We start from the raw sequence: 24988 nt of genomic DNA, 5'->3' as shown, positions 1-24988 counted from the left end.
CAAGAAGATGCCTTGTACATCAAATCTCCATAGACAAAGGAAACCAGACTGCTATCCGTATCATGAAGGTCAGGGAAGCACCGATGATCATTAACAAGGACAACAGTTGGAAACAAACTTCATGACCTCCAAAAGAGACAGGAAAAAGAAAAATCATACTCAGAGTGTCTGAAACTCCACACTTCCTGCACAGAGGTGAAAAACACTGAATGAAAGAAGTCTGAAAAGTGGAGTGGCTGTTTTGTTCTTTTGGTTCATCAGCTGCAGATCAATAGTACTGGGCAGATCTGTTATCCACCCTGAGACATTCCCACTATGAAACAAAGTGCACTACATTTGCTACAAAATACACATAAATGGCTCAAACAGAAAGGACACTGAATACATGTAGAGAAGTATTACTAGAAAGTTGACAAGAAGTTACTGAAAAATTAAAACAAAAATCCACATTCCCCTAAACATATACACACAAAAACCATTGACTTCTAGAGCTTCAGAAACTTAACAGAATCTGGGCAGTTATAAAGATTCTTCTGAACATTATATTAAGGCAAGTCTTGCACCAGGATGAACATCTGGCCTGCTTAACACAAGAAGCATTCTCGTTTAACTACATGTGCCTCTTTAACTTGTACCTGTATTTTGGCACTCTGTCCTGTCCATCATCGGCAGGAGGTTCTGGTGGCATTATGAACACTGTGTGTTCACTTTTTTGTGACTCATCAAGCTCAATCAACCGGGCATCTTCAATGGAATCTACATCAACCTGAAAACAGAGTTTGTACCCTAAGTACAGAGTTTGGCTTTGGGATAAAATATCCTTTTTAACATTAATTATGTTAGTATATATAAAAATTTATATAAAAGTATGGTATATATCCCTAAACATTCTGAAGGACAACGTACCTTCTCTCCTTTTTCTGTTCCTTTATCTGGAAAGAGCTGGGAAAAGAAAAAAAAAAAAAAATTAGAGTTTCTTCTCAACTGAAAAAAAAGTCCTAAATAATTCTGTTAAAGCTGTGTCATTTACTGAAATACTAAATAGGAAACACTAAATTCTCATATTACTGTAGAAGCAATTAATCTCTTTTTCAAATACTTCCTTTGCTAAAAGTAAGAACATGCAGTAATCTGCATGCTTTCAGTTGGTTGACATTATCTATTAAATACAAAATCCTAAATCAAAGGAAAGTGCTTTCATTTAGTTTAATTGAAAGGAACTGCTGCTTTGCAGATATTTTCAATATGCCAATTTAAGTACGCAACACATTAAAAACCTGCAACTATTTTAAATTATTAACAATATTAAACAAAGTATACTCTAGATGCATAGTCTAGATGCACACCCCATACTCAGCAGAAAGAAAAATAAAGACAAAGAAACTTTTCAACACTTATTTTGTGGTCTGTTTACAAGTGTTAATCAGAATCAATATTGAATCAAAGACTCATTCTGTAAGAGCTTGGTATGAAAATTACGGTTCTGTCCAAAAAGAATCATCTATATACAACTTAAAAAAATACATACAATTCTCTTGCTACTAATTTTTATATTGTGAACTTACCATTTTACAGATGAAGCTATAAACCCATCTAGACAAGAACCAAGCTGAAGAGACTTTGTTTCAAAAAACAACAATAGGTTACAGCAATCTTTCTCATATAAAATACAGAAAGGGGATCTTATCTACATAAATCAGTTTTGACCACAAGTGGAGCACTAGGCATGTTTTTGTGTTTTAAGTTTCAATTCTGTGAAAAAAAAAAAAGAGCACAACGCAGATGATCACTGATAGACAATTCCACAATGGCATTGTGCTAAAGCGTCAGCTACTGGTACTTCTCACAGTATCTTATAGCTTGATGTCCTACAGGACTTTAAGAAAAGTTTCCTCCACCAATGCAGAAAATTATAACCGTGCAAGAAGATGAAGGAAGAAAATGATTCAGCAATAACCACCAAGAATTCCAATCCCTCAAAACACTTGCCACAAAGGGTATCCACCTTTAAAGCTAAAAACTGGGACAATAACACAAAACGAATAGAAGCATGTAATTTAATAGTATTGCTACATGTTTTTCACCTTTTCTATGCAGTCATCAAAAAATGCCAAGCCAGTATCTTTGTCACTCACAAAACTGCACTCTTCAATAAAGCGGCTGAATATCTGCGTTTTGGTGAGATGCGTGTAGAACTTTGTATAGGCACGGTCTCTGCTTTTTAAAAACCCTGGTTATAGAAAGGAACACACAACTAAATACCAGTTATGAGTTCCATAAGAAATGAACATATAAAGTGTCAACATTAAATATTTAAGTGCTAACACATAAAGTATTTGTGTTATCAATAAAAACAACCACTTATCACTACTTACACTTAGAAGATTAAAACAGCAGGTATTTTTAATAATTATTTTTCACCATAGTTAACAATACTTGGCAAGCAGTTACCCTCATGTGCTCACTGTATATGTTGACTTTTTATGCAAGAAAAAGGAGATGATGACCTTGTACAAAAGCAGAAGTATCTAACAGTTAAAACGATACTGAAATAAAAATTATGTTATTGTAAGAGGTGATGGGTTTTAAAATATTTAAGACTTTCCAAACTTTGACTAAAAATCCCCTCTTAAATCTCTCTTCCAGTAATTGGGAAAAAAACCCCACAACCAACCTCAAACAAAAGAAATTAACCTCCAAACACCGCCACCACATACAAAACAAAACACTTGAGACATTTTATCTAGCATTCAACTCATTAACAGATCTGAAAAGTTAAGATGATGAGCAAAATAAGATAACCTTTGCTGACTATTGTTTTGTTATGTTTCCGATCTCTGCCCTGTTCTCTATTGTCTTCCCATCTATATGAAGAACATTATTTTTCATTATTGCACTCCTGGCATTTTTTCTTTGTACAAACTGAGAAATATTTTTTCATTCCCAAGAGCTGCCCTTATGGATTATGCCACACAGAGAGGGCATCATGCTACCGAAAGATAGCTTTTCTAATACCAAAACTATTGCAAAATTGCAGTTCTATGTGCATATATCTGTGTTCTAATCAACTTTGAATAGTTTAACTTTATACAATTGCAGTTTTAAATATTGCCAAAAACTGTATAACCAAAGGGAACTTTGACCTTTTAAACTTAAGCAGCTCCTCAACCCTAAAGTTGTAATACTGTCAATGCTATCAGCAACTGGTTTGCCTCACCCTCACCTTGATGATCAAACAAGGAATCAGCAGCAGTTGCTTTATTTGAAGGTGCCTGTGTGATTGGCTTGAGGAACGTTCTGTAACCCTTTAAAATAGATGCCATGAAACGGAGAAAAGCTTCCTGGATCTCCATCTCAAGTTCTATCATCTTCTTCTGCCAGGAGAAATCTGCCTCAATAGGAGTCATCTCCACTGCAGAGCCTTCTTGAGTTTTCCTGTGAACTAGCAATGAGCAACACATACAGTCCTATGTTAAAATTCAGCGCATTCAAGAGAGCTAACTTTTCCAAGACACTGAAAACTGATCTTTTTTTCCTACTTGTCCATATTCAGAAGTGACAAACACTAGAAATCCTGTGATTATTTTCCAGTTGATCTGGCCCATATAAAAGGCAGGTTACCTCAAGAGTTGATTATATACTTTTCTAACTCATCCAGCCCTCTGGGACATGAAACAAGGAGGAGGATCTCAGTTAAGTTAATGTTACCACATACCCAACTGAATGTGGTCTTTCAGTAATGTATTAACACAAACATGTTTTCCCTGTTCTTTCTAGATGTGCAGTCTTCAGAGAGGGCTTAAAACTATTTTTCTAATCAAAATTCTAACATTTTAATGCACAAAAGGCCAGAAACCAAGTAGGTGACATTCAGAGTTTACTCTTGCATTCTTAAAAAAATAGTAGCAGGTACTGCTGAAAGTTATAGTTTTACACTTTTTATTAGAACAAAATTATTAATTGGAGTAATATGTATACATAAATAAGTATTATAAGATAACGATTATAATATTGCCAAAATAGAAGAACTATCTAAACTATCTAAAAAAGACTACTGGTTCTGCTCAAGTTAAAATTAGGAAGTAGTTCTATATTAGGTAGATTGCATGATGTACCCTGCTGATAAAACCAAAAGAAAAGTTGAGGTTTTCTAATAGATGAAGTAAAGGCTATCCAAAAAAAAAAAAAAAAAATTGAGGCAAGAACACCTACCTCTTAATTAATGCACCTTTCTGTTTCCATAATTTACAAATTTTGTACGTTTTGTATACATATGAGGCTCTCATTGTCTCCTTCTCCATCATGATGCAACCTAACATACTCTGAACAAGCTTGACAAAGAGACTACCTACAGTCAGAAAGAAGCAATACCTGAAAACTGTTAGGTCAGCTACAGCTTTGCTCTTACCTGTCCAAGTCATCAGGCTGAAGATGGTCAGTTTTGCTTTTTCTTTTGACAAAATACTTTGTCAAAATTTAGCTACTTGATTATTTTTGCAGAAAAGTCATTATCTGAGATATTCAGCAGTATCTGCACAATAGCTGAGATATTCGATGTTATTTCACTCATACCCCCATTTTCTCTATTATTTTTGATCAGAACTGTGAATATTGTTTTAGGTTGAGATCCAAACACATTTTAGCTGAAGCTTTGTTTAAATATAAATTAATCATGAATAAAGGCTAAAAAAAAAAACAACTCAAACTTTAAGAAGTCACAGCAAAGAAAATAAAGGTATAAAAAACAATTCCATATGATAGAAGGAAGTCCTTACATTTACATACTAATTATTATTTAAGACTTGTAGGTGTGTATCAGAAAACGTAATTTTCTTTGAATATTTACTTTCCCTGCTTTAGGCAGTTTCTGTTCTTACACCTTCCCATTTTATTTTATATATTTCACCTGCTGCCAGTTGTGGGTGCAGTTTCTTTAAAGTGCTGAGCAGACTTTTACATGGCTTCTTAGGAAATTGCTTCCAGTTGGTGCTCTTCTTATCATCTGATCTAAAACACAGGATATATAAAAATACAGACCATATTAAAAAAAATAATAGCTTCCACAGCCCTCAGTTGCTTCATTTTCAGAACACAGTAACTAAAACCAATAAATGATTTTCAAAGGAAATCTTGTCACTGTCCCTATTTGTCAAAAATTTAAAAAAAAGGGAGTGACATAACTCAGCATTTCAGTTCCTCAGATACAGAACAGTATAAATTGAGTTATGAGTAGAGTTTTCTCCAGTCTGTAAGGAGGATCTGCATTAAGATTTGATTTAGACTTTTTAGTTGAAATTTCACTTAGCTGATTTCACTATCAGAATTTTTATCAGTCTGGCTAATATGATTTCAGAACACTCATCTGTCTGTGATTACTATGCAAAGTCTATACTACCATAAACCTGCCATACTGCTACCAATACAAATACAGTCTGGAATACAACATGTACTTGGTACTGCGAAATGCTGGAAGACTAGTCTGATAGCTTTATGGTCCTATGGTACACTGTAACATGTCTATGGCAACTCAGTTCTGGCTTCAGCCACAGGCTAGCAGGGACTAGGAAGATTGGGAATTCAGTTCACAGGTTGAAAATTATGTGATTGATTAAACAAGGGGGTAAATCAGCCTAAAGGGATGCTCATCTTTGTTAGAAGGACAGGTACAATGCCAAACCTTGTTTAAGCAGTTGGATATTAAGAGAGAGTAGGGATTAACTCCCGAGAACTCCTACACCTCTTTCTAGAAGGCAGAGGTGGGGAAGAATTGCTGTAACAGGGAGTACAACAAACCTTGTGGCCACAAGACCTAATCAGTTATTAGTATCCAAGCTTATGCTGTCACTGTTTGTTTTGCACTTGCACCAGTTAAAAGTTTCTTCAATTATTATTTGCTCAAGTGGCATCAACACAGAACTATCTTAGGAGGGAAGCCAAAGTTTCAGGAGTTAAAGAAAAAAATGCATGCTCATGGATGCCTTTGCCCATATTTCCCCCACCAAAACAGCATGCCTACAAATGGTACTCTTCCAAAACGAGCAGAAAGAAAAAAAATCCTGCTATAAAAATAAAACAAACTCTCAGATCTCTGCCCTAAAATTGCTACTTTCTTTAACCAGCTTTCAATGTTAATTTCACAGAGATAGTTGGGAAAAAAAAAAAAAAGGCATTACGGAAGATGCTGAATGAATAAAAGGCCTTCAGTACTTTTCAGCAGTAAATAAAGCTTCAGTCTATCATAAGAAAGATAGCAGCAAACTTGCTCTAAAAACACACTAGACAGACTGATGTACCAGAAAATATTAAGCGTTTCAAATCTCACATCCAGAAAGAAAGGGTCATTCTTTGCAGTCTTTCAAAGTTAGCAACAGTGCTGCTGAATGCTTTTATACCTAAAAAAAACAAAAGCAGCATTGCCAAAGAAATAAAGAGGGGCAGAAACGTTGTCACAGAAATAAAGAGGGGCAGAAACACTGCCACAGAAATAAAGAGGGGCAGAAACATATGTGGATAAAATAAAATGTAACATAAATCTTTACTCACTAACAACACAGTATTTTAGAATTCGGTATGGTCTTCAACACAAAGTGCTTTATGGAGAATTAGTTTTACCTACACATCTTGGAAACTGAAAAATATCTTCATTTCCAGGTTAAAAAAGTTTCATAATGCAGGTAGCAACACTTCTCATTTACCCAAATCAAATGTTACAGATGTTAAATTCCTCTGGTAGTCGAATAAGTGGTACAGATAAGATACATGCAAAATGGGTAGCAAAAAAAGATCAGTTGACTATTGAAAGAGAAATAGACTTATAAGACAGTAAGAGAAAAGATTCAAAAGTCTTTCCAGTTAAGTGCCTTATAAGAGGTCAGCCACTAGTAGATTTTTAGTTCAGTAACCAATCCAAGTAAGGTTGGTACTTGTTTTTTCTAGCAGTCATCCCAACGGAATCTTGACAACCTTATCTCCCTTCTGAATACCCTGTTTCTACCTCCTTCATTTTTCTGCAACCTAGTCTTCAGTTTCCATTCTAGTTATGAACAAAAAAAATTCAGGTATTTTTCACTGCAAATATCTTCATATAAACAAGTTATCTTCCTTGAGTTTCTTCAATACATTCTTCTTTCACAACACCTATTATAATTATTCTTTTGGTGGCATAACACTTTGATATACAGTAATGAAAATGCTTTTTGAGTGTTTTTAATGGGGAACTAAGGGTAGGAGAAAAAAAATAAACACAATGTGCTCCATTGTTTACTATTTCCTTTAATGCTACTAATAAAACAAAGTACTTCAGTAATGTAAAAGAAACATTTGCTTCAGTAGATGAAGGTTCCTTTTGACACAAGGAAAACCAAGAAACAATTCAACAGACCTATATATCAAATTACTAATTCTAACTCAAGTTAGCAAAAGCAAAAGTCAAGAGTTAAAAAGTGACATGAGATGAAGTAAAACTATATTGGCACAGAGAAAAGATGTGCACTTTATGTAGTGATATTCACCCTCACCTTGAACTAGTTTAAAAGCCTCTTTCTATTTATGATCTAATCAATTTAAAATGGAAAGATAATTAATAAAGTTACTAAATTAAACACTTGAAACAACTGAATTTTCAAGTCTGTTATCTGTACTCTCATTTAGATATATTACAGAAAAACAGAAGTTACTCTGAATTAGCCTCTCCTCAAAAAGTACAAAGAAACTGTTCATGCAATACCTTCAATTTAAGAAAAGCATTAAAAGCATATAATTAAGTGAAAATATTTTAGACTGAATGTAGTCAAGACATCAAATTTTGCTTGATTGATCTCACCAGAAATTTGGCCCTTTTAACTTGAGAAAAATTTCTTTAATATTAGCATGAAGTTGCTGAGCAGAAGACAGCATCAAAAGCTGTCATGAAGGGTCCTGAAGCACCCACATTCATGCCAATAGTCACTGAACACAGGCAAATGAAATTCAAAAGCGGTAGGTCAAGGTGAAAATGTAAGAAATGGTGGGGCAAAGAAAAAAAACCCTCACAACTCTTCTTCCTCTTTTCTAGCTTTTGTCCTATTTCCCTAATAAGCAGTACTAGAAGTGGAAAAACAAACCAGAACACATTACCATTGTGTACTATAAATTTACATTAATACCTGCATGACATTTTTATAGGCAGCACCAAGTGTTGACCCATGACTTAGTTTTAATTTGCTGTGAAGGATTAGAAATGAGAAAAAGAACGAAGGACAGTAAGAAACGAATCATATTGGATAACACAGTGTTTAATAGTTCTATCTCCTGAACATTTCAGCAATCTCTCCATCTATAGATAAATGTAAAAACTCCATAAACTTACATGTACACCATGTTTGTGTCTAAGTCAATGCACACAATATCCTGTGGTGGATCGTACAAATCAAAGTACCGTGAATCAACTCCAACGATAAATGGAACAGGTGCACTGAGTACGGTGGCCAGAGACAAAGGACAGAGGGGTATATATGGACATTGCCACTGAAATGGAAAGATCATCTGAAGGGAAAATTACATGAAATCAATGCATTAAAACAAGACAACAGATATTTTACACTAAAACCCAAGAAGTTACATGCAGCAAGTTGAAATTAAATTGCCAAAAGCCTTGCAACACTGTCAGACAAGAGTCTTCAAGTTTGACCACTTATTTACAGCACATCTCTTAGTTATCTGTGCAAAAATGTTGATCATGGCAATAGTTATAAGACATGCTAGGGCACTGTAATTAAATCATATTGCTGAGAAAAATTATCATTTAGTGCATGAATGAATTTAACTTAAAAAAGCCTTGTAACAACTGTGGAGTTTGAACTGATTTCTTTTACTGCTGTACAGAACACTTTGTACTTACAGCTACTACAGCTTCAGCAACTCCTGTCAACACAGCTGGTCGAAGAGAATGGAGGAGGATCTTGCCTTCTAGTAACACAAAGAGTAACAGAGTGGCACAGTTTTCCGGTCCAAGATTCATGAGCAGAGTGCTAAAGTTTGCTCCACTAAGGAGTGGGTGGGAAGGGGGAAGAGAATAAGAATGTTACAGGATTAAAAAAATAAAGTCACTACTATCAAACTTCTGTTTGGGACCAGCTAGTTGAGTGATACTAATATTACCATGTATCAAATAGCTATTAGACAGACAGGTAGATATCACCTTAATATGACACTTGTACTGCCACAAAGAAACCTAAATTCAAGTTCTATTCCTAAAGAAACATATGCTATGCCACGCTACTGCTGAGTTTGTGTTGTTTATGGTGCTCTCTCTCATATGAGGACAAGATGCCTGTGCATATAACAGTAAAACTGATCTAACTGGTTAGCAACTAATTCAAGCACAAATAACACCGGTAGTTTCATATGATGTGTTACCTTAGGCAAAAATAATGAACCAGAGAATCCATTTGATCTTAGAATCACAGTATCAAGTTCTAATAGTAGTCAAGTAAAATCAATCCACCATTCTGATAGCAATATGCCTTTAGTTTCTACAGTTTAGACTGCATTTTATTTTAGACTGCACACATTTAGGAATTGTAATGACATCTGTAAGAGCACAGGGGTGTAAAATCTGTCCTTAGAAAAGTGCTTACATGTTACTTTGCAGTTTGGTGGCTTGCTGCAAGTTTTTACTTTAAGACGCTGTCTAAGAAATGTGATTAAAAATGCAATCCTTCTGCATACAGACTATTATCTGATAATGTTTAATGAGAAAAAAAATTTTAAAAGGAATGATATTTTCATTTTTATCTTAAAAACAAACAAACAAAAAAATCAACAAAATCATCCAAACAAAAGCCCACATCACAATCATAGGAAGCTCCAGCCCAGAGGATGCAGGTAGTATCCACAGAGACTGCATCAACCTTCATGCACAAATACCAATTTTTAGGTATAATTTTGAATGTCTGAAATGTTTGCACACTAGTGCATTCACTGATTTCACATAACTGCTTGATGTAAATGTCTCTCTTGGGTCCCAAAAGGGAAAAAAACCAAGATAACAAACAGTCTATCTATGCTTTTAAAAAAATTTTTGCTTAGTACACTGGTTCTGAAAATACAAGCTATTTAAATACAGATTTTCTTCCTCACAGCCTGCTTCTTATTTCTTCAGAGTTCCTACAATAATCTCGCAATTCGTTCTTATTTCAGGATAATTATAGTGATATTACTCTTCCACAAGGGACAGGTCTATGTCAAAAAGGCAACACTGTTTAATATTATAAATACGTATTGAGCTTTCTGTTTATAAGATCTAATAATACTGCAGTAATGTTTGGCTTCCTTCTATGACTCATTCTTATTCGCCTCTGAGTTTTTCAAGTAGCATACATTTAAAGCATTAATTATGATACCTTAATGGCAATGGTGTTGAAACTGGCTGGGACAGTATTAATGCATCATGGGCAGAAAGCTGAAACACATAAAGTAGTATGTGATTGATAAGGACGACTCCAAAGTTAATACAGTATAATATTCCAATATAAATGTATACCCATAGTCTCATAAACTGCCTGGCACACAGAGTCACAACGTTATGCAAAAGACACAATCAAGACAATCTTCGGGAATTGTGTTCACTAGGTCAACAGAGCTTGTATTAGTCACTGAAACGATTCTCAGAAGTTACAGGAAATTGTCTGTGACTCAGTGTTGAACATGTAACTGCTGCTAGGTGATTAAACAGAGAAGCACAAGAGACAGTGCCCCGGGGGACTAACCTCTGACCCACAGTAGTGGGTGGACAAGTGAGAGAAAGACAGAAAAAACAAACACCAACTCCATCCCCCAAAGGTAATTCAAATGGTGCCTATAAAATGAAAGGGTAATATACGGCAGAAATTTCAAAAGTTCAGGTAGGATGCTGCTGCCATCCACGCCACCTAAATTCTGAAATAATTTCCTTTGCTAAGTTACCCCAGGTTTCCATCAATGAAAGAGAAGGCCAACCCACCCATGTCCTCCCCTCTCCCTTCCAGCACATGGGTATTCAAAGCTGAGTAAAAAGCCTAAAGGAAAAAAACAGGCTTTCAAAAGCAAGAAAAAGGTTTTGCCATTACTGCAACTAAAAATGGAAGAAAGTGTTTTCCTTACCTGCACAAGAATTCTTGGCCTTTGTGGTGAAGGGAAAGGTATATTGTGCATAAAATGGGATATGTGCCTGAAAAGAAGACAAGATTTTAGAAAACCAGCACTGGGGACTAGTTAGGGACTGAAACACATTGTGGAATTACTGTGGTACCATGTTTTAGAAAGGCTGTTAAGATTTATTTACTATGTTGATAAGTTCAAGAGCCTATCTAAGCAAACTGAAACAAAGAAGCTTCATTCACTCACATTTCATGCATGAAAATTAATACTGGCAGCTTCCGACATGTATGCAAAAGATAAGAACGCACCAGCATTTATGCAAGCCATTTAAAATCCCAGGCAGCCTAACCCCATTCTATGGAGTTTCTAATGAGGCTTAGCTAAGAGAAAGTATATACTTCACTGCCAGACGTCCAATACCGTTTTGAAGGTAACATTGTATTTCCATGAAAAGCATCTTTTACAAAGTTTACACAAACACACAAACACACACAATACCTACATTAGTTGCAGTGCTTGGAAACAGACACAGATAGTCATTGCTAATGCACAGAGTCCCTGAGCTTACATTTGCTGATCTAAAATGCCGGACTGCAAATGTTAGCATCTATTTTATAGCTCAGCCATTTTCTGTGTTTGACGTAAAGATAAAGATAACCAGGTTTGACATATTCAAACAGAAAAGCCACAACAAAATCCAGTTCACTTTCCTGGCACTGCAAGAGCCACTACTGTTGAACAGAAGCAGCAATAATTTCTATCTGTACAAGATAAGCTACACAGTGCAAGCAAGAGAATGGAGCAACTATACGAACTAAGTGTGTGTGATACATATAAATCACGTGACTTCTTGAACCGATAGAACTATCTTCCCACATTAACTTGAAAAATGTTTTACGTACTTTTCAATGGGAAGAGGATGAGGTCCAGAGACAGAGAGTTTGTAGATGAACATAAGAAATTTTCGAAATGCTTCGAAGAAAGGCCAGCGTGAGAGAAGGCAGATGCACTTGTTGGAATTGATGGATTTGGAAGTAACTACTTTCCTCTCTACAGCTGTCAGGAGACCTAGCTGCAATTGCTGTTTTTCTGTGAGGAGCTCCCGGGGATAAGGCTCATAAAACTGAATAGCAGCACCATAAACCTAAAAGTTGAAGAAAAAACAGCTGAGCAGACCCAGTATTTAACAGGAGATTGCGTTAGAACTTTTGAAGCATCCTGAAGTCTTTGGTGTTTGAACGCATACTATAGAGCTTTTGCTGATAGTTTGTGAAATGACTTTTCATTTATGTAACATACACAAAGTATTCTTATAAATTAAATGCTCTGGACTCTTGTGCCTCTCTCCCACTTCTTCACTGCACTTTTCTCAAAGTATTCATGCTCTGTAAATTAAAAGGGAAGGAGCCAAACTGCATGCTGTGACAAAATTCTATCCTTATGGTCAAAAATTAATAAAAAAACCCCAACAAAATCCACCCCACTCATGAAATGCTTGTGTTCAGTAAATTCCTCTATCGTTACCACACTAAACAATAGTATTATTTTAGCCTTGACTTCATTTTCATCAAGTTTGATTCAAAAAAAGTTAAAGAAATTTAAACTTAATAACATCAAAGTGTTATTAAGCAGATATCTTTATTGCAGCGCTGGATGCATGGGGGATATCACCTCCTAACATACATGCGCTGAAACAAAAGTTCATCCTTTATGTACCTTAAAGACATGAATATTCACACATTTTCCAAGAAATCACTGCCTCCTTGCTTATCTACTACATTTACATAATGCTGGCGTTGCAAAACTATGCTACGCATGCACGTTTGGGGAGTTAGGTCCCTACTCCTTTTTCCCGTTTATGGTCAAGGGTCTCTTGATAATTTCTTCTCCTTGGATGTTTGCCCCTTCTGTTGTCCAGCCAAGTGGTTCCTTCTCGTCATCCTTGTTTGAGCACTCCTGCAAGTCTGTCTCTATGCTCAAGGTTAAGATATCTTCTCTGTTCTCTTTAATCTCTCAGCCCTTGCTCTTAACTCTTCTTTGTTTTAGTTTTCATGATGCCTGCTTTTCTTGTGATTAACTGTTCACACATAGTTACAATGTTAGCATTGGGGAAATACAGCCTAAGGACTGTGAGAGTAGGCCATTAAATATAATCACACAGTTATTAGGCTAAAGAATCCTATACTAAAGTCAAACTAATCACCTAATCGATAACCTTCCATATATTAAGAAATTTGCAAAACTTACAGCTGATTAGTAACACATGCTAAAACATTATAATTGTTTTAGATCCTTGTTTCAAGCTAAACAGCTACTGGCCTTTTCTAATATTCACTGAATCACTAGGTTGGAAAGGACATTCAAGATCATCAAGTCCAACCATTAGTCCAGTGCCACCGTGTCCCTTAAACCATGTCCTGAAGCGCCACATCCACACGTTTTTTTGAACACTTCCAGAGATGGTGACTCCACCACCTCCCTGGGCAACCTTTTCCAATTCTTGACCACCCTCTCGGTGAAGACATTTTTCCTAATATCCAATCTAAACCTCCCCTGATGCAACTTGAGGCCATTTCCCCTCTTCCTATCACCAGTTATTCTTTCCCTGCTTTTCAGAGTTTCACAATTAACTGAATTATTCTGGCAAGCTTAGCAAAAGGAGAACAGGGAAAGATGGCTACCACAGTATACATTCTCTTGGAGGAAAGTACTGGCAGCTACTGCACTCCTCCTTTCAAGAGAAGTATTAATATATTGGAGAAAGGCTTCTTTTGTTGTTTGGAAATGGAGAAGTATGTAAATTTCCCTGATAGGGGACTGAGGCTGAGTAGAAGTTGAGCTGTTATCACTAATAGAGCCAAACTGCTGTTTATTAGTCATAGGCTGCTAATCACACGTTACAATCTCTTATTCCCTCACGCACTTCACACACAGACACAGTTGGCAAGCTGAAGCAACAGGTGGGAGACCAACCCCAAACAAGGCTCCCTTGCTTCATCAGGTGTACCTATAATCCTGTAGTCTCTGTCTGTGTATAGCTGACACTGCCTTCTCATGTGTGGGCTGAGTCATGCAACATATTTTTGGTGCCCGTATGTGCTGGTGGACTTATACAGATTCAGCACATGGCTGGTGTTCGGAATCTATCACTTCACATGAATTCAACAGGATCACTGGTCTTAGGAACTCATCAGTTCTTCAGAGCTTTTCACATGCTGCCTCTCAGCACATACTTTTCTTTGCCCCGCCCTGCTCTTTTCTGGTAACTATTTTCCTATTGAAGCACAGATACCTACAGAGCCCAATTACACAAATTCACACAGAAGTGGCTTTCAGGGTAACCACAGGAAAACCATAACAACTTAAACATTGCTAACACATGTGACAAATGAACATCTCTTACATGCAGGCTACATTTCCATTCCCAGAAAATTCTTACTTGAAAGAACAGGGAAATCCATGTGCTGTGAGTTTTGGTTTTGTTAAGTGTATGGTTCAGTTTACATGGGACTAAACAGCACATACGTTTCCTGCTATTTCTTGTTTTGGTTTACTTCTGTTTTACATGAAGTCTTAAGAAATACAATTTTATAAGGGAAGTATTTAACAACTTATTTTGTAATATTTCTCAAACGCAGAAGAAACAATGCCTATTTATCTCCATAATAGCCATTTGAACTAAAAGCAAAAACTAGATACAGTGTGGAACCATACCTTTTCTGCAGAAGAGCAGGTCAGTACAAATGTTGAGAACACCGGTAGTGGATATTTGGTTTGCGGGTCCCAGCACTCAATAGTAGCTCCCATAGGAAGGCAGAAGAGAGGTACAGATTCCGACAGTGGGAATGACTCATAATTCTCTTGAGGATATCTGAAAATTAAGCCTTCAGAATAGGAAAAGTAAGCAGATTTGCTCTGCAAGCTCTAAATAATCTAAGCAATATATTTTCCACAATATACAGCAAAGTCTGTTGGTTATCTGGACTTTATAACTGAAGATTACACCTTCGGAAGAATAAAGTCTCTCATTTGACAGTAAGACTAAATCATACAACACTCATTTAAAAATTGTGCATGAATACTGCAGCACTCCCTTTTGGTAACTGCTCAAAAAACAGTACACAGTAAAAACTAATTAGTGATGATTTTTACTTTAAACCAGTTGGGAATTACCTGTGCTATTTAAGTGTGCCATTGGATTGGATTTTATTACAAAGAAATTCCTATGAAGAAAGTGATAACTTAACTACTGTAAAAACAGGAGCAAAACCTCAACTGAAAATAGGATGAATTAGCTGACTATCCACATTTTCTGCTAACCAGTCAATAAGCTCAATTTAAACAAATTTTTAATTCATTTTTCAGAAACACATCTAACTTGGTGGTAGAAAATAGGCACACAAGCGTTCATTTACTGCTGTTGTTCATCTATTTTATTTTATGGTACACTGACTTCATTATCTATGCTTTCCACTTCTATTTGGTAGTTTACTCCTTTCAAAGGAATTTGGTGCACTCTGTGCTCAGTAGAAACTCTTCTGTAAGTTTTTTTTTTACTTCTTCAGAAAAAAAATCTCTAGCAATGCATTAAAAAAATTACAAAAGCCAGACTTAAAAGACTTTTTGTCATTTATTGTTCAGAATATTTTTCTCTTTTCTCAAATAAGAAACAAGTGACTAGCTGTGGAACTGAAGGAAAGAAACACATTTAACTTTCAAATTAAAAGAAAGATGTTGCATTAGCTGTGAGACATAAAAAGAAACATGAGTAAGGTTGAATGGAATTTTTAAATTACTTGTTTTCCATCATAACAAAAGAAATATGAAGTCTTTTGTTACATCTGAAATGCTTGCTAAGCTTTCTGCTAAAGCTCCTAAGCTACCAAACCTACCATGATAAGAACTAAATTAATACAGAACAATGCTATTCCTATTGAGGCGCTTTTTTTTTTTTCCATGGCAAGAAGTGAGGAGAGCAAAGGCAGCATTGTAAGAGTTGATTTCAATTGACATGCTCTAGGAACAGAATTCTGACAGACAGCACTTAAGCTTTTAAAATTGTTATTTGAATACAACAAGGCATTTGAATGCTTCTCTTAGCATGTTTAGACAGTCTGGTTCTAAAATTACTTACCAGCTTTATATGCTAAAGAGTTAGAAGCTGGCACTGACTTCTTGTAACAAAGGTATACACTGGAACCCCACTGGAAGACACAAGTTTCACCTTAGAACCAGCAAAGATAACAGGCACCAGAGAAATTAAGTATAAGCATTTGAATATGCTTCCACTTAAAAAAAAAGCAGACATTTAAATAAAAAACATTACAGAATAAAAGGACTGGTTGGCTGCCAAATGCATGTAAATCATGAAATTGAGAATTCACCTTTCTCACATTTTTTAGAGATTATTTACATAAAATAATCACACCACCACACTACTCTGACTTATTCCAACAGAGGAACAGGGAAAAGTGAAGCAGATCATTTGCAGCTTCACATTTTCTTGGTTATTTAAAAGGAGACTCTTATGGCAACCTCATCAGTGGAAGTGAAATTCTAAACACCATCAGTTGAAGTTTTTATCATACGTCCATAAACATGTTATTTACATAGTATTTTTGCAGTTTGTCTAAATACACTCTATCATTTGAAAAAAATCACTTATTTCAGCCTGAGTAAACTAAATGCAAAACAGACTAAACAAAAGTGAACTGACTGAAAAAAAAAGTACATGAAGAATATGTAAGCAGTAATTATCATTCTTAGATGTCTTAGTAACAGAGGCATTATTAATAACTAAGAAAAAAGCATTTGTGATTCATCCTTAGTGTCAGCATCACAAAAGGGGGGATAAAAATAATAATAATAATAATAAAAAATTTCATTGCACTATTCCTAAATAGCACCTAGACATGAATATGCAAACTGAAGTAGTGAGTAATCAGTATGAAAAAGTCAGTCCTAACACCAAAGGAAATCAGAGCAACAAAACCTGCAAAACTGAAGCCTCACACATGGTGTATAGAACAAAAAAATTATGATGTAGTGATAGAACACAGTAACAATGCCAGGAAGAGTTCAAAGAGCTACTGCTTTGGGTTTGTTTGTTGGGTTTAAAAAAATAATTAAAAGAGAGATTCAGACTTTTAAATACTCACCATACCACAGTTTAAATTCTTATCAACTTTGCAGAATGTATGAGGAGGGGTTTCTCCTTTGCTGGTAACTATAACACAGATATCCGTCACTGCCAATGAATTTTGAGGTCGTATTGGAGGAGCCCTTCGATATGTGATAAAGATCCGTTGAGAAGAAGCTGAACTGTTGTTAACATTAGCACAACGACCATAAGGAGTAGCTTGAATCACCTCGCAGCCTGAAATGATGCGTTCCTTCCCTTCATATAGAACTCTGCAGACAGGAGAGAAACAAAATATTAAGCACATTCAAATATATATGAAGTTACTTGGACAAATTCACAGAAATTGTCCATCCATTAGCAACCTATGTCATCATTGCAACATTCTAATGTGCATTTTCTATATTGTCTTCTGTCGTGCATGATTTGAGGCAAAGAAACTGTTCGGAAATACTAAAATATTGTAAGAAATCTCTGTGGGAGCAAATCAGCTACGGAAAATCAAAATCAAGCCACACTGGAAAGGATTTAGTTATGGAATTAGTAGGAATGCTGCACTAGCAATGAAAATTAAATACAAAAGAAGCTTTAAATTGCTTGCACACATGATACCTGATAATTTCTTAGAAATTATTTCCACCACCAAAATGTCTGCAAAGTCATTTCAAGCTTGCCTTTTTTTTTTTTTTAAGGAATATTGTTGGAAAAGAACCAAAGACGACAGAAGTCTGCTTCCTAGATGAATTTTTATAGAAAAAAACCCCAAACCCAGTAATGATTTACATTCATAGTTTGAATAACATTCCTTAAAGGAAGGAGGAGTGGGAGGGAGACAAAATTATACTCCATTCCACAGAAAAGGAAGAAATAACTACAGTTGACCATACTCCTAGAAAGCAGAATATATATTACGTTGCTGTACAGCAACAGTCACATGGTACCTGGATTTTTTAGCCAGATCATTAGTTTAGATCATGATATTCTTAGCAAAAAAAGAAAGATTCTTCACAGCAGCTAAATGAGCTAAAACTTTATACTCTGACCTTTTCCAACCATAAAGCTATTAGGAAGTGACCTAGACAAGAAACGTGGAAGTTAAACCATACATCACTGCATATTTTTAATGCACAGATGCTATGACAGCACAAGTATAAAACATGTGCTTGCCCATGCCACACCCAAATAAGCAATGGCTCCATTTGCTTGATTCTCTACAGTATGTGCAGAGTACTTGCCACCTTAAATGAGTTTTCATCTTTACAATACATGGCAAGATTTACTGTAAAGGTAGCACATTAAAACTTTGTATTTTGTGACCTGCAGCTTCTCACATCTAGACCATCACAACTTTACTTGAAAATAAAAAATAACCAGTCAATATATCTATTACTGCCCCAAAATACCCTTGGTTAAATTTTTTTACAGACTCCTAGTAAAGTATGCTTTTGAAAACTTCAAAAAGTCATAAGTATAAGCTAAAAAACAATAGTCTTTTTCCAGATCCAACAATTCTCAGAACTTTTAAAAAGAAAATATACCATTAAACTTCCCAAATTACTTCAATACTACTGTCCATCTTTAAACTGGAATATGCAAATATTACTGTTTATTCTGATTCCACAGAACAAACTTATATCCTCAATACTATGACAAGATACATGTGAGCTAGTCCTAGAATACATTAATAAAGCAAAGAAATCACATGAGTTCGGAGTATATTGATGTAGCAACCAGGCTGCCATATAAATTTATTCAGCTAGTTCATGGAGGACAATATTCTTGCCTTCAACAATGGTTTCAGTTGTAAAGGGTCTGATCATCACAGTTTCGCTACATTTAAAACAGTCTGTAACCTCTGGTTCAAAACCAGTAATTCCAAGTTACAACATTCATTTTAATGTACTACCTACTGGTTCAAGATACACATAGAGAAAGCACATGCTATTCAAATTGCCTCCAAACTAAATAATCTTCTGGAAGAGCATGGTTTTTGCTCTTTTTATTGGAGTTACTTTCTTGATAAACTTAAAAAAAAACACAACAAAACACCAAATACCAAACACAAAACCAACAACTACAACAATGGCAGCTCTCAGTCCACCTTCACTGTGCATAAAGAGTTTACCTGAATTCTTCACATCACTGCCTTACATTAACAGAAAAACATTAACAGAGCAGTCTCCAATGGAAGTTTTAGTTCAGTTTTGTTTCAATTTCAAGCATTTTAAATAAAATCCAAGAATTTAAAGTTATTTCAGAAACATTTGCCAGTTGACAGCTTTTGAGAAGGAAAACCATACTAATCAGACAATTCCAGTAGTTCAATTTAGCAGTTTTACAAGTATTCTCAGAAAGATACTTGAAGACCGATGAATTTCTCAGCTGTGCAAATACTTCTAAGAGGAGCTGATCAGTGTTCAAGACTGTAACAGTGGGGTCACCTCTCAGCAAAAGAAAAAGAAAATGAAAGCAACTCTCACTCCTACATATATACCAGCAGAAGTATTATTAAACCCACACCATTTCTTGTGCAGAGTACTGAATTTAAGAAAACAAATGAAAACCACCACCCATGGATCACTCAAATTAAACAATGATTTTAATGATTCAGACAAAAACATTCAGAAGCAATGCATGAAATATTTAATGTGACACCTTGTATATACAAAGTCCTCCCTGAGAGAATAAGTTTACTCCTACTTGTTTCAACTTCCCAGTGTCTGCCTTTGATTAATTAGCACCGATCAGGATAAGACTTGTTTCCTGCTTCTATGAGCTTATACTTTGGTCTCAATCCTAAGTACACCTCATTTGCTACATTATTCTACTAACTTCCATAAAGTTTCATTTCAAGCAAAATGTAACCTACAGTTTCCTCTAGATGTTAGGCCCTTTCTTTAAAAGAAAGGCCAAAAAATCTTATCTCTTCATAAGGCTGTTTCACATTGTACATGGAAGTTCTCTCATGACCAGTTTACTGATTTAAAAGTATAATTCAATACATCAGATAACAGAGTTCAGAAAAGATAAATACTACCTTCTTGCAGTTGTTGAGTTAAAAACCTTAAACCACAGAAAAGACTGCTTCTGGAAAACCATTTCAAAATAGGTGACTGTTGCAAATTGCATTGTGTGGGGCTGCTCTCCAGCTTGACTTCTCCTCTAGGTCCAACGACATTTCTGCCTCTCACAGTCCTTACGCAAAATAACTCTTTATCTCCTCCTATCTCATTTAAGAGAAGGCAGTATGCACGTTTTAAATAATAAAGCAACTAAAATAAATATACAAAGAGGGTCAGAGGAGAAGCATTAGGTCAAGCAGAGAAAAAAAAATTGACTTACCTTTTATTTCTACTGCCACCACTATTATTGTTTGTCTAAACATTCAAGTGATTAGTTTCATCATTATTATCCTAAGCTGCTCCAAACAGCTCCGACAGCAGTTGTCACACTGGTAGGATTTAAGAAACAATGGAAGATGCTGGCTGTTAAGAACATCTTCCAGTTTCTACTACGCTTCTTGAAATTTGAGTTCACTTTCCTTTTTGAAATACATCTCTAGTAAAGAAAAACATTTGTTCAATTGACACTCCTGCAGATCTTTTCAGAAACCAGGTATGCAGAATGAGATGGGTCCCTGGCACAGAGCCACTAACCAAACTAAAACTTCCCATACTAGTTAAAAAAAAAAAAAAAAAAAATCTGTATTTTTTTACTTACACAATGCAAGTAACCTTACTTTTGCATTACTCAGTAATACATGAACCTCTACTTCAGAGAAGAAGTCTGATACACTTTGCTTGGTCCTTTCTAGAGTAAGTGTTACAAATTGCAAAACCACTTACACTTAAAAAGCATTTTTCTGTTGTCTTTTCTTCCATTTAAGAAAAAAGTGCTGGTGCTCTCCCATATTTCTAACTCAAGCATAAAACAAAGAGGTGAGATCTCGTTTCAAAGTCTCACTGCACCTAAACCAAAACAAATCTCAAGTCTCAGTTCTTATCTATATCTGGAACATCAGCAAAAATATTGGTTAGGAAAGCAACAGAACAGCTGGTAGCTGAATTATCTATAGGCATGTAAACTTAAGATACTAAATTTTACAGCTATACATGTGAAAGGGACCTTAGAGATCTCTTGTCCTAGGATCAAACCTTTATTCTTCTAACTAAACAACAGCCACACAAATGCAACATCCAGAGGCATGGCACATGGCCTAGCTATATGCAAGTGAGCGCCTGCAGCAGGAAGCCACTCCAGCAGCCTACAGGCACTTCAACTTAAGAACCAGTGGAAGAATAGGAAGGAAAGAGGGTGGAAGGCACAGAAATACAAAACGCAAGGACAATGGCAGGGAATCAGTAGAGCGTATCTCTATCTCCCCTTTCCTCCAAACAGTATTTGTTTAACTACTCTCCCTAAAAATAGCCCTTAAAGAAATGCACACACACACACCCCTTTATCAAGAATCCTCTGAATGCTCGGGCTACAAGATAACTCAACTTTCTCTATCTGTTAACAACCTTGACAGAAGACTATGGATTTGACCCTTTCAAAGGATATACTCTTCCCCTACCTACTAAGTCCCCTCAGCATGTCAGCTGACTTAATAGATATTTAAGGTCAAAGATAAAATATTCTTTCACACTTCATTCTTAAATTTAAAGAGTAGAGAACAGCATAAATTAGCATTCAGACTGTACCTACATCTCTTGCCCAAACTCCACTTTCATTTGAACATGCTGAAATTAAAAAAAAAAAAAAAAGGAAAAAAAGAAGCTTGCTCTAACCATCTCTTGCACATAGTTGTAAAGCAGCAGGGGGAAAACATTCATATGCATCATTGCTCGGAGAGGAAAGCCTGCCATGATTTGTTAGGTGTGACACCCTAACTAGGTCTGTGTAAAACAAAATATAGAATAAGTACTACTTGCCAAACACCACAGTTTTCCACCAATAGTTTTAAAAAGTGTCTCTGCCAGGGAAGGCCTTAGTCAGCCAATTAATTGCCTTTTTTGATTATCAGGTATTCCCTAGGAAACCTACCCAAGCATTCAAGTTCATAAAGTTATGGGAGACTTGAAAATGAACATGTGCTAGCAGAGTTGTTTCATGAAGACACACACTGAAGACTGATGGTTTAGGAATCCCTTTGAGGAATCACTCCTTCTAGAAAATCTTCCTTCTAAAACTTACTCAAGTTTGACGTATCCTTCAAAGAATAACTTTATACTCTGATTCTACACAGTCAAATCCCATTGTAACAGTTATCTCATCTTGTAGTGTCACTCACACACGTGGGAAAAGACTATTTAAAAAAACAAAAATCACAGTTTCACTGAAGATTATTAGAACATAGTCTACATGATCGAGATTAACTGAAGTTAGAATGTACCAGGTTAATTATACAACTTGAACTATAATCCTTAGAGCAGAGATCTTGCCATATAACTAATTTCATTACAAAGATTTCACTATCAGTTTCTTCCTGACTGGACTCTACTTATCAGTTGGCACTGAAACTGTAGGTCAAAAAGGGGGTATGCAGACATTGTGCCTGATGTGCTTTCATTTTTCATAAAGAAATTAACTAAACTTATTATAGCATACATATAGATGCATGTTTTTTACTTTATTTATTTAATAACGAAGAAAATTTTGCCATTATTGTAACAGTTCCCCACACCCATGCTCCATTTTTTCTTTCTCATTACATTCCCAGTATTTCTACAACATCCTTATCCAAATCAGAGATGTAGAAGTGCTATATAGAGCAATTTAGACAGTACTGTAGTGCTGCATGAGTTATCACAGATTGGTCATTACCTTAATATACTAGTAGCACAGACTATAATATTCACCACCTCAAGGTCTTGGGGGATTTTGTGATCTTGGTCCTGAATACTTACAGTAAACTCAGTATTCTATAAGTACACAAAATTAGTTCAGAGCTTCCTTGCCAGGTTGCCTCCTGCATTTATTAAGCATTGACCTCAAAGCATTAACTATATCTAAGGTTTTCAAACACAGTACTAGTAACTCTTCGGGAACTTACATCTCAGATGTCAAAAAGCATGGGTTTTGAAATACAAGCATGGTTAGAGTTGCCAAGAGACCACATAATCCAGTGTTTGCAGCCAATCATGTCAGAACTTGTAAGCAACCTCACAAATACTGTGATCTGACAGTAAGGCAGGCTACAAGATTCCCGGTAGGTGGATAATTTTAATATCTTTGTTTCAGTGTCCTACCATTTTTAAGTGGTATCTTTTACCTTAAGCATTAAAATGATTCCACAAAGTCATAATTTTTGTCTTCTGCAGTCATCACTTTCAGATTAAGCATGTTACACTCTTGGATTTGCACTATAATATTTCTATAAATTAATTTTCTACTATTCTCTTGCCTTTCATGTAACCACAGCAGAGAACTTCATTTCTCATATTTGATTTTCTCCATCTATCTCTCTCTTTATAAATATATCATTCTGTTTTAAGTTAAAACTTTATTACTAATTTTAAAAAGACAAGTTCACTAGAAGACTGACACTTTTTTCAATATATTCCAGAAAGAAAATGCTACACAGATAAACACAATAAGCAATATAGATTCAAAGACAATATGTTTTCAAACATTTTCTCACGTTTGTTTTCATCATCATCTATGAAGAGTAAGATTTGATCATTATTGAAGGACAAACTGAATTGCTATAGAAATCTCACCCGATGTCAGTAAGAGGTGGTTTGTCCCGGCCTCTCTTGTAGCAAAGAAAAAGTTCAGGACTCTTTAGACTTCCATAGTTTAAGTTGGCTTGGAGGGCTGTAGGGGTGGCTTCAACACAGGTGTATCCCTCTGGGACAGTTTCACCAGCTGATTTAATTATCACAGCAATGTCTGTAATTGGAGCCTTTGGACCAGTTGACTTTGTTTCATGTCGACTTATTTCTTGGTCCAGAAGGGTTGCAGTATCTGTATCAGTGAGCCCTGCCACTACAAAATAGTCAGCCACTCGTGGACCTTTGTCTTCTATCATGGTTATATCAGTACTTCCTGAGGAAAATAAAGAAAAAGAAGTCAAACACTCTGTTCTCAAGCTAAACCTTTCCCCTCAACAAGTGTGAGGACTTAAAAACTTTAAAGACATTTTTGCAAATAAAAACATTCCTACATAAAGATTTCATAAAAATTCTAGGGAAACTCCAAAACAAACTTTGATTTCTGCTGCTCCAAAAGATAGTATTGTCGGTAATTTGATTTCAGCTCTAGCACCATAACAGTCATGTTTTAGCATGAGGAAGTTTAAGTGAGATAAAGAAGAACTCAAAGCTCCTAACACAGCAGCTACACAGAAAATTGCTTGTGTTAGCTATTAAACCATTCAAGCTCTTCGTAGGCTATGAATTAGTGCAGGTACCCCTAACTAAAAGCATCTATATTTTTCTGCCATTGCTTAGTGAGCAATTTGACTACAGAATCGTGCTGGGTTGTAGGTTTTTTTGGTTGGTTGGTTTTGGGGTTTTTTTGAGAGAACAATTCCAAGTATAGACTTACTAGTTTATCTTCTACACATTTCATCCATTTTGTTTCATAATCTAGACCTAACAGTGCAGTCTTGAGACATTCAGCTGGCAACTGTAACATCTGGAAGTCATTTACAAAAATCACACATCCAAACCCACATTTCATCAGCTGATCAGGCCGTATACATCACTGCTCAACTGCACATTCCAG

The 24988-nt window shown here is 35.7% G+C and overlaps 1 protein-coding gene across 2 annotated transcripts in view; it reads right to left on the bottom strand.

Moving 5' to 3' along the window:
- The window catches only part of DENND4C (DENN domain containing 4C), a gene marked incomplete at both ends in the record, with an annotated part of 54509 nt that extends 30210 nt beyond the window's left edge, over positions 1-24299 (bottom strand). The window contains 14 exons of one of the 2 annotated variants that reach the window (XM_082013628.1): positions 636-766; positions 907-942; positions 2085-2230; positions 3224-3442; positions 4907-5007; positions 8348-8523; positions 8879-9023; positions 10383-10441; positions 11122-11188; positions 12021-12262; positions 14833-15002; positions 16253-16322; positions 17277-17529; positions 23980-24299. In XM_082013628.1, the coding sequence (XP_081869754.1) occupies positions 636-766; positions 907-942; positions 2085-2230; positions 3224-3442; positions 4907-5007; positions 8348-8523; positions 8879-9023; positions 10383-10441; positions 11122-11188; positions 12021-12262; positions 14833-15002; positions 16253-16322; positions 17277-17529; positions 23980-24290 (2126 nt within the window). The remainder of the gene's footprint in view (positions 1-635; positions 767-906; positions 943-2084; positions 2231-3223; positions 3443-4906; positions 5008-8347; positions 8524-8878; positions 9024-10382; positions 10442-11121; positions 11189-12020; positions 12263-14832; positions 15003-16252; positions 16323-17276; positions 17530-23979) is intronic. The other variant, XM_082013627.1, reaches the window with a different exon arrangement.
- Between the last annotated feature and the right edge of the window lie 689 nt (positions 24300-24988).

The sequence above is a fragment of the Phaethon aethereus genome (assembly GCF_964289735.1).
Source record: "Phaethon aethereus genome assembly, chromosome: Z".
Classification (NCBI taxonomy): domain Eukaryota; kingdom Metazoa; phylum Chordata; class Aves; order Phaethontiformes; family Phaethontidae; genus Phaethon; species Phaethon aethereus.
The sequence above is the reverse complement of the archived record's forward strand: the minus strand, read 5'-3'. Positions and strand labels throughout refer to the sequence as shown.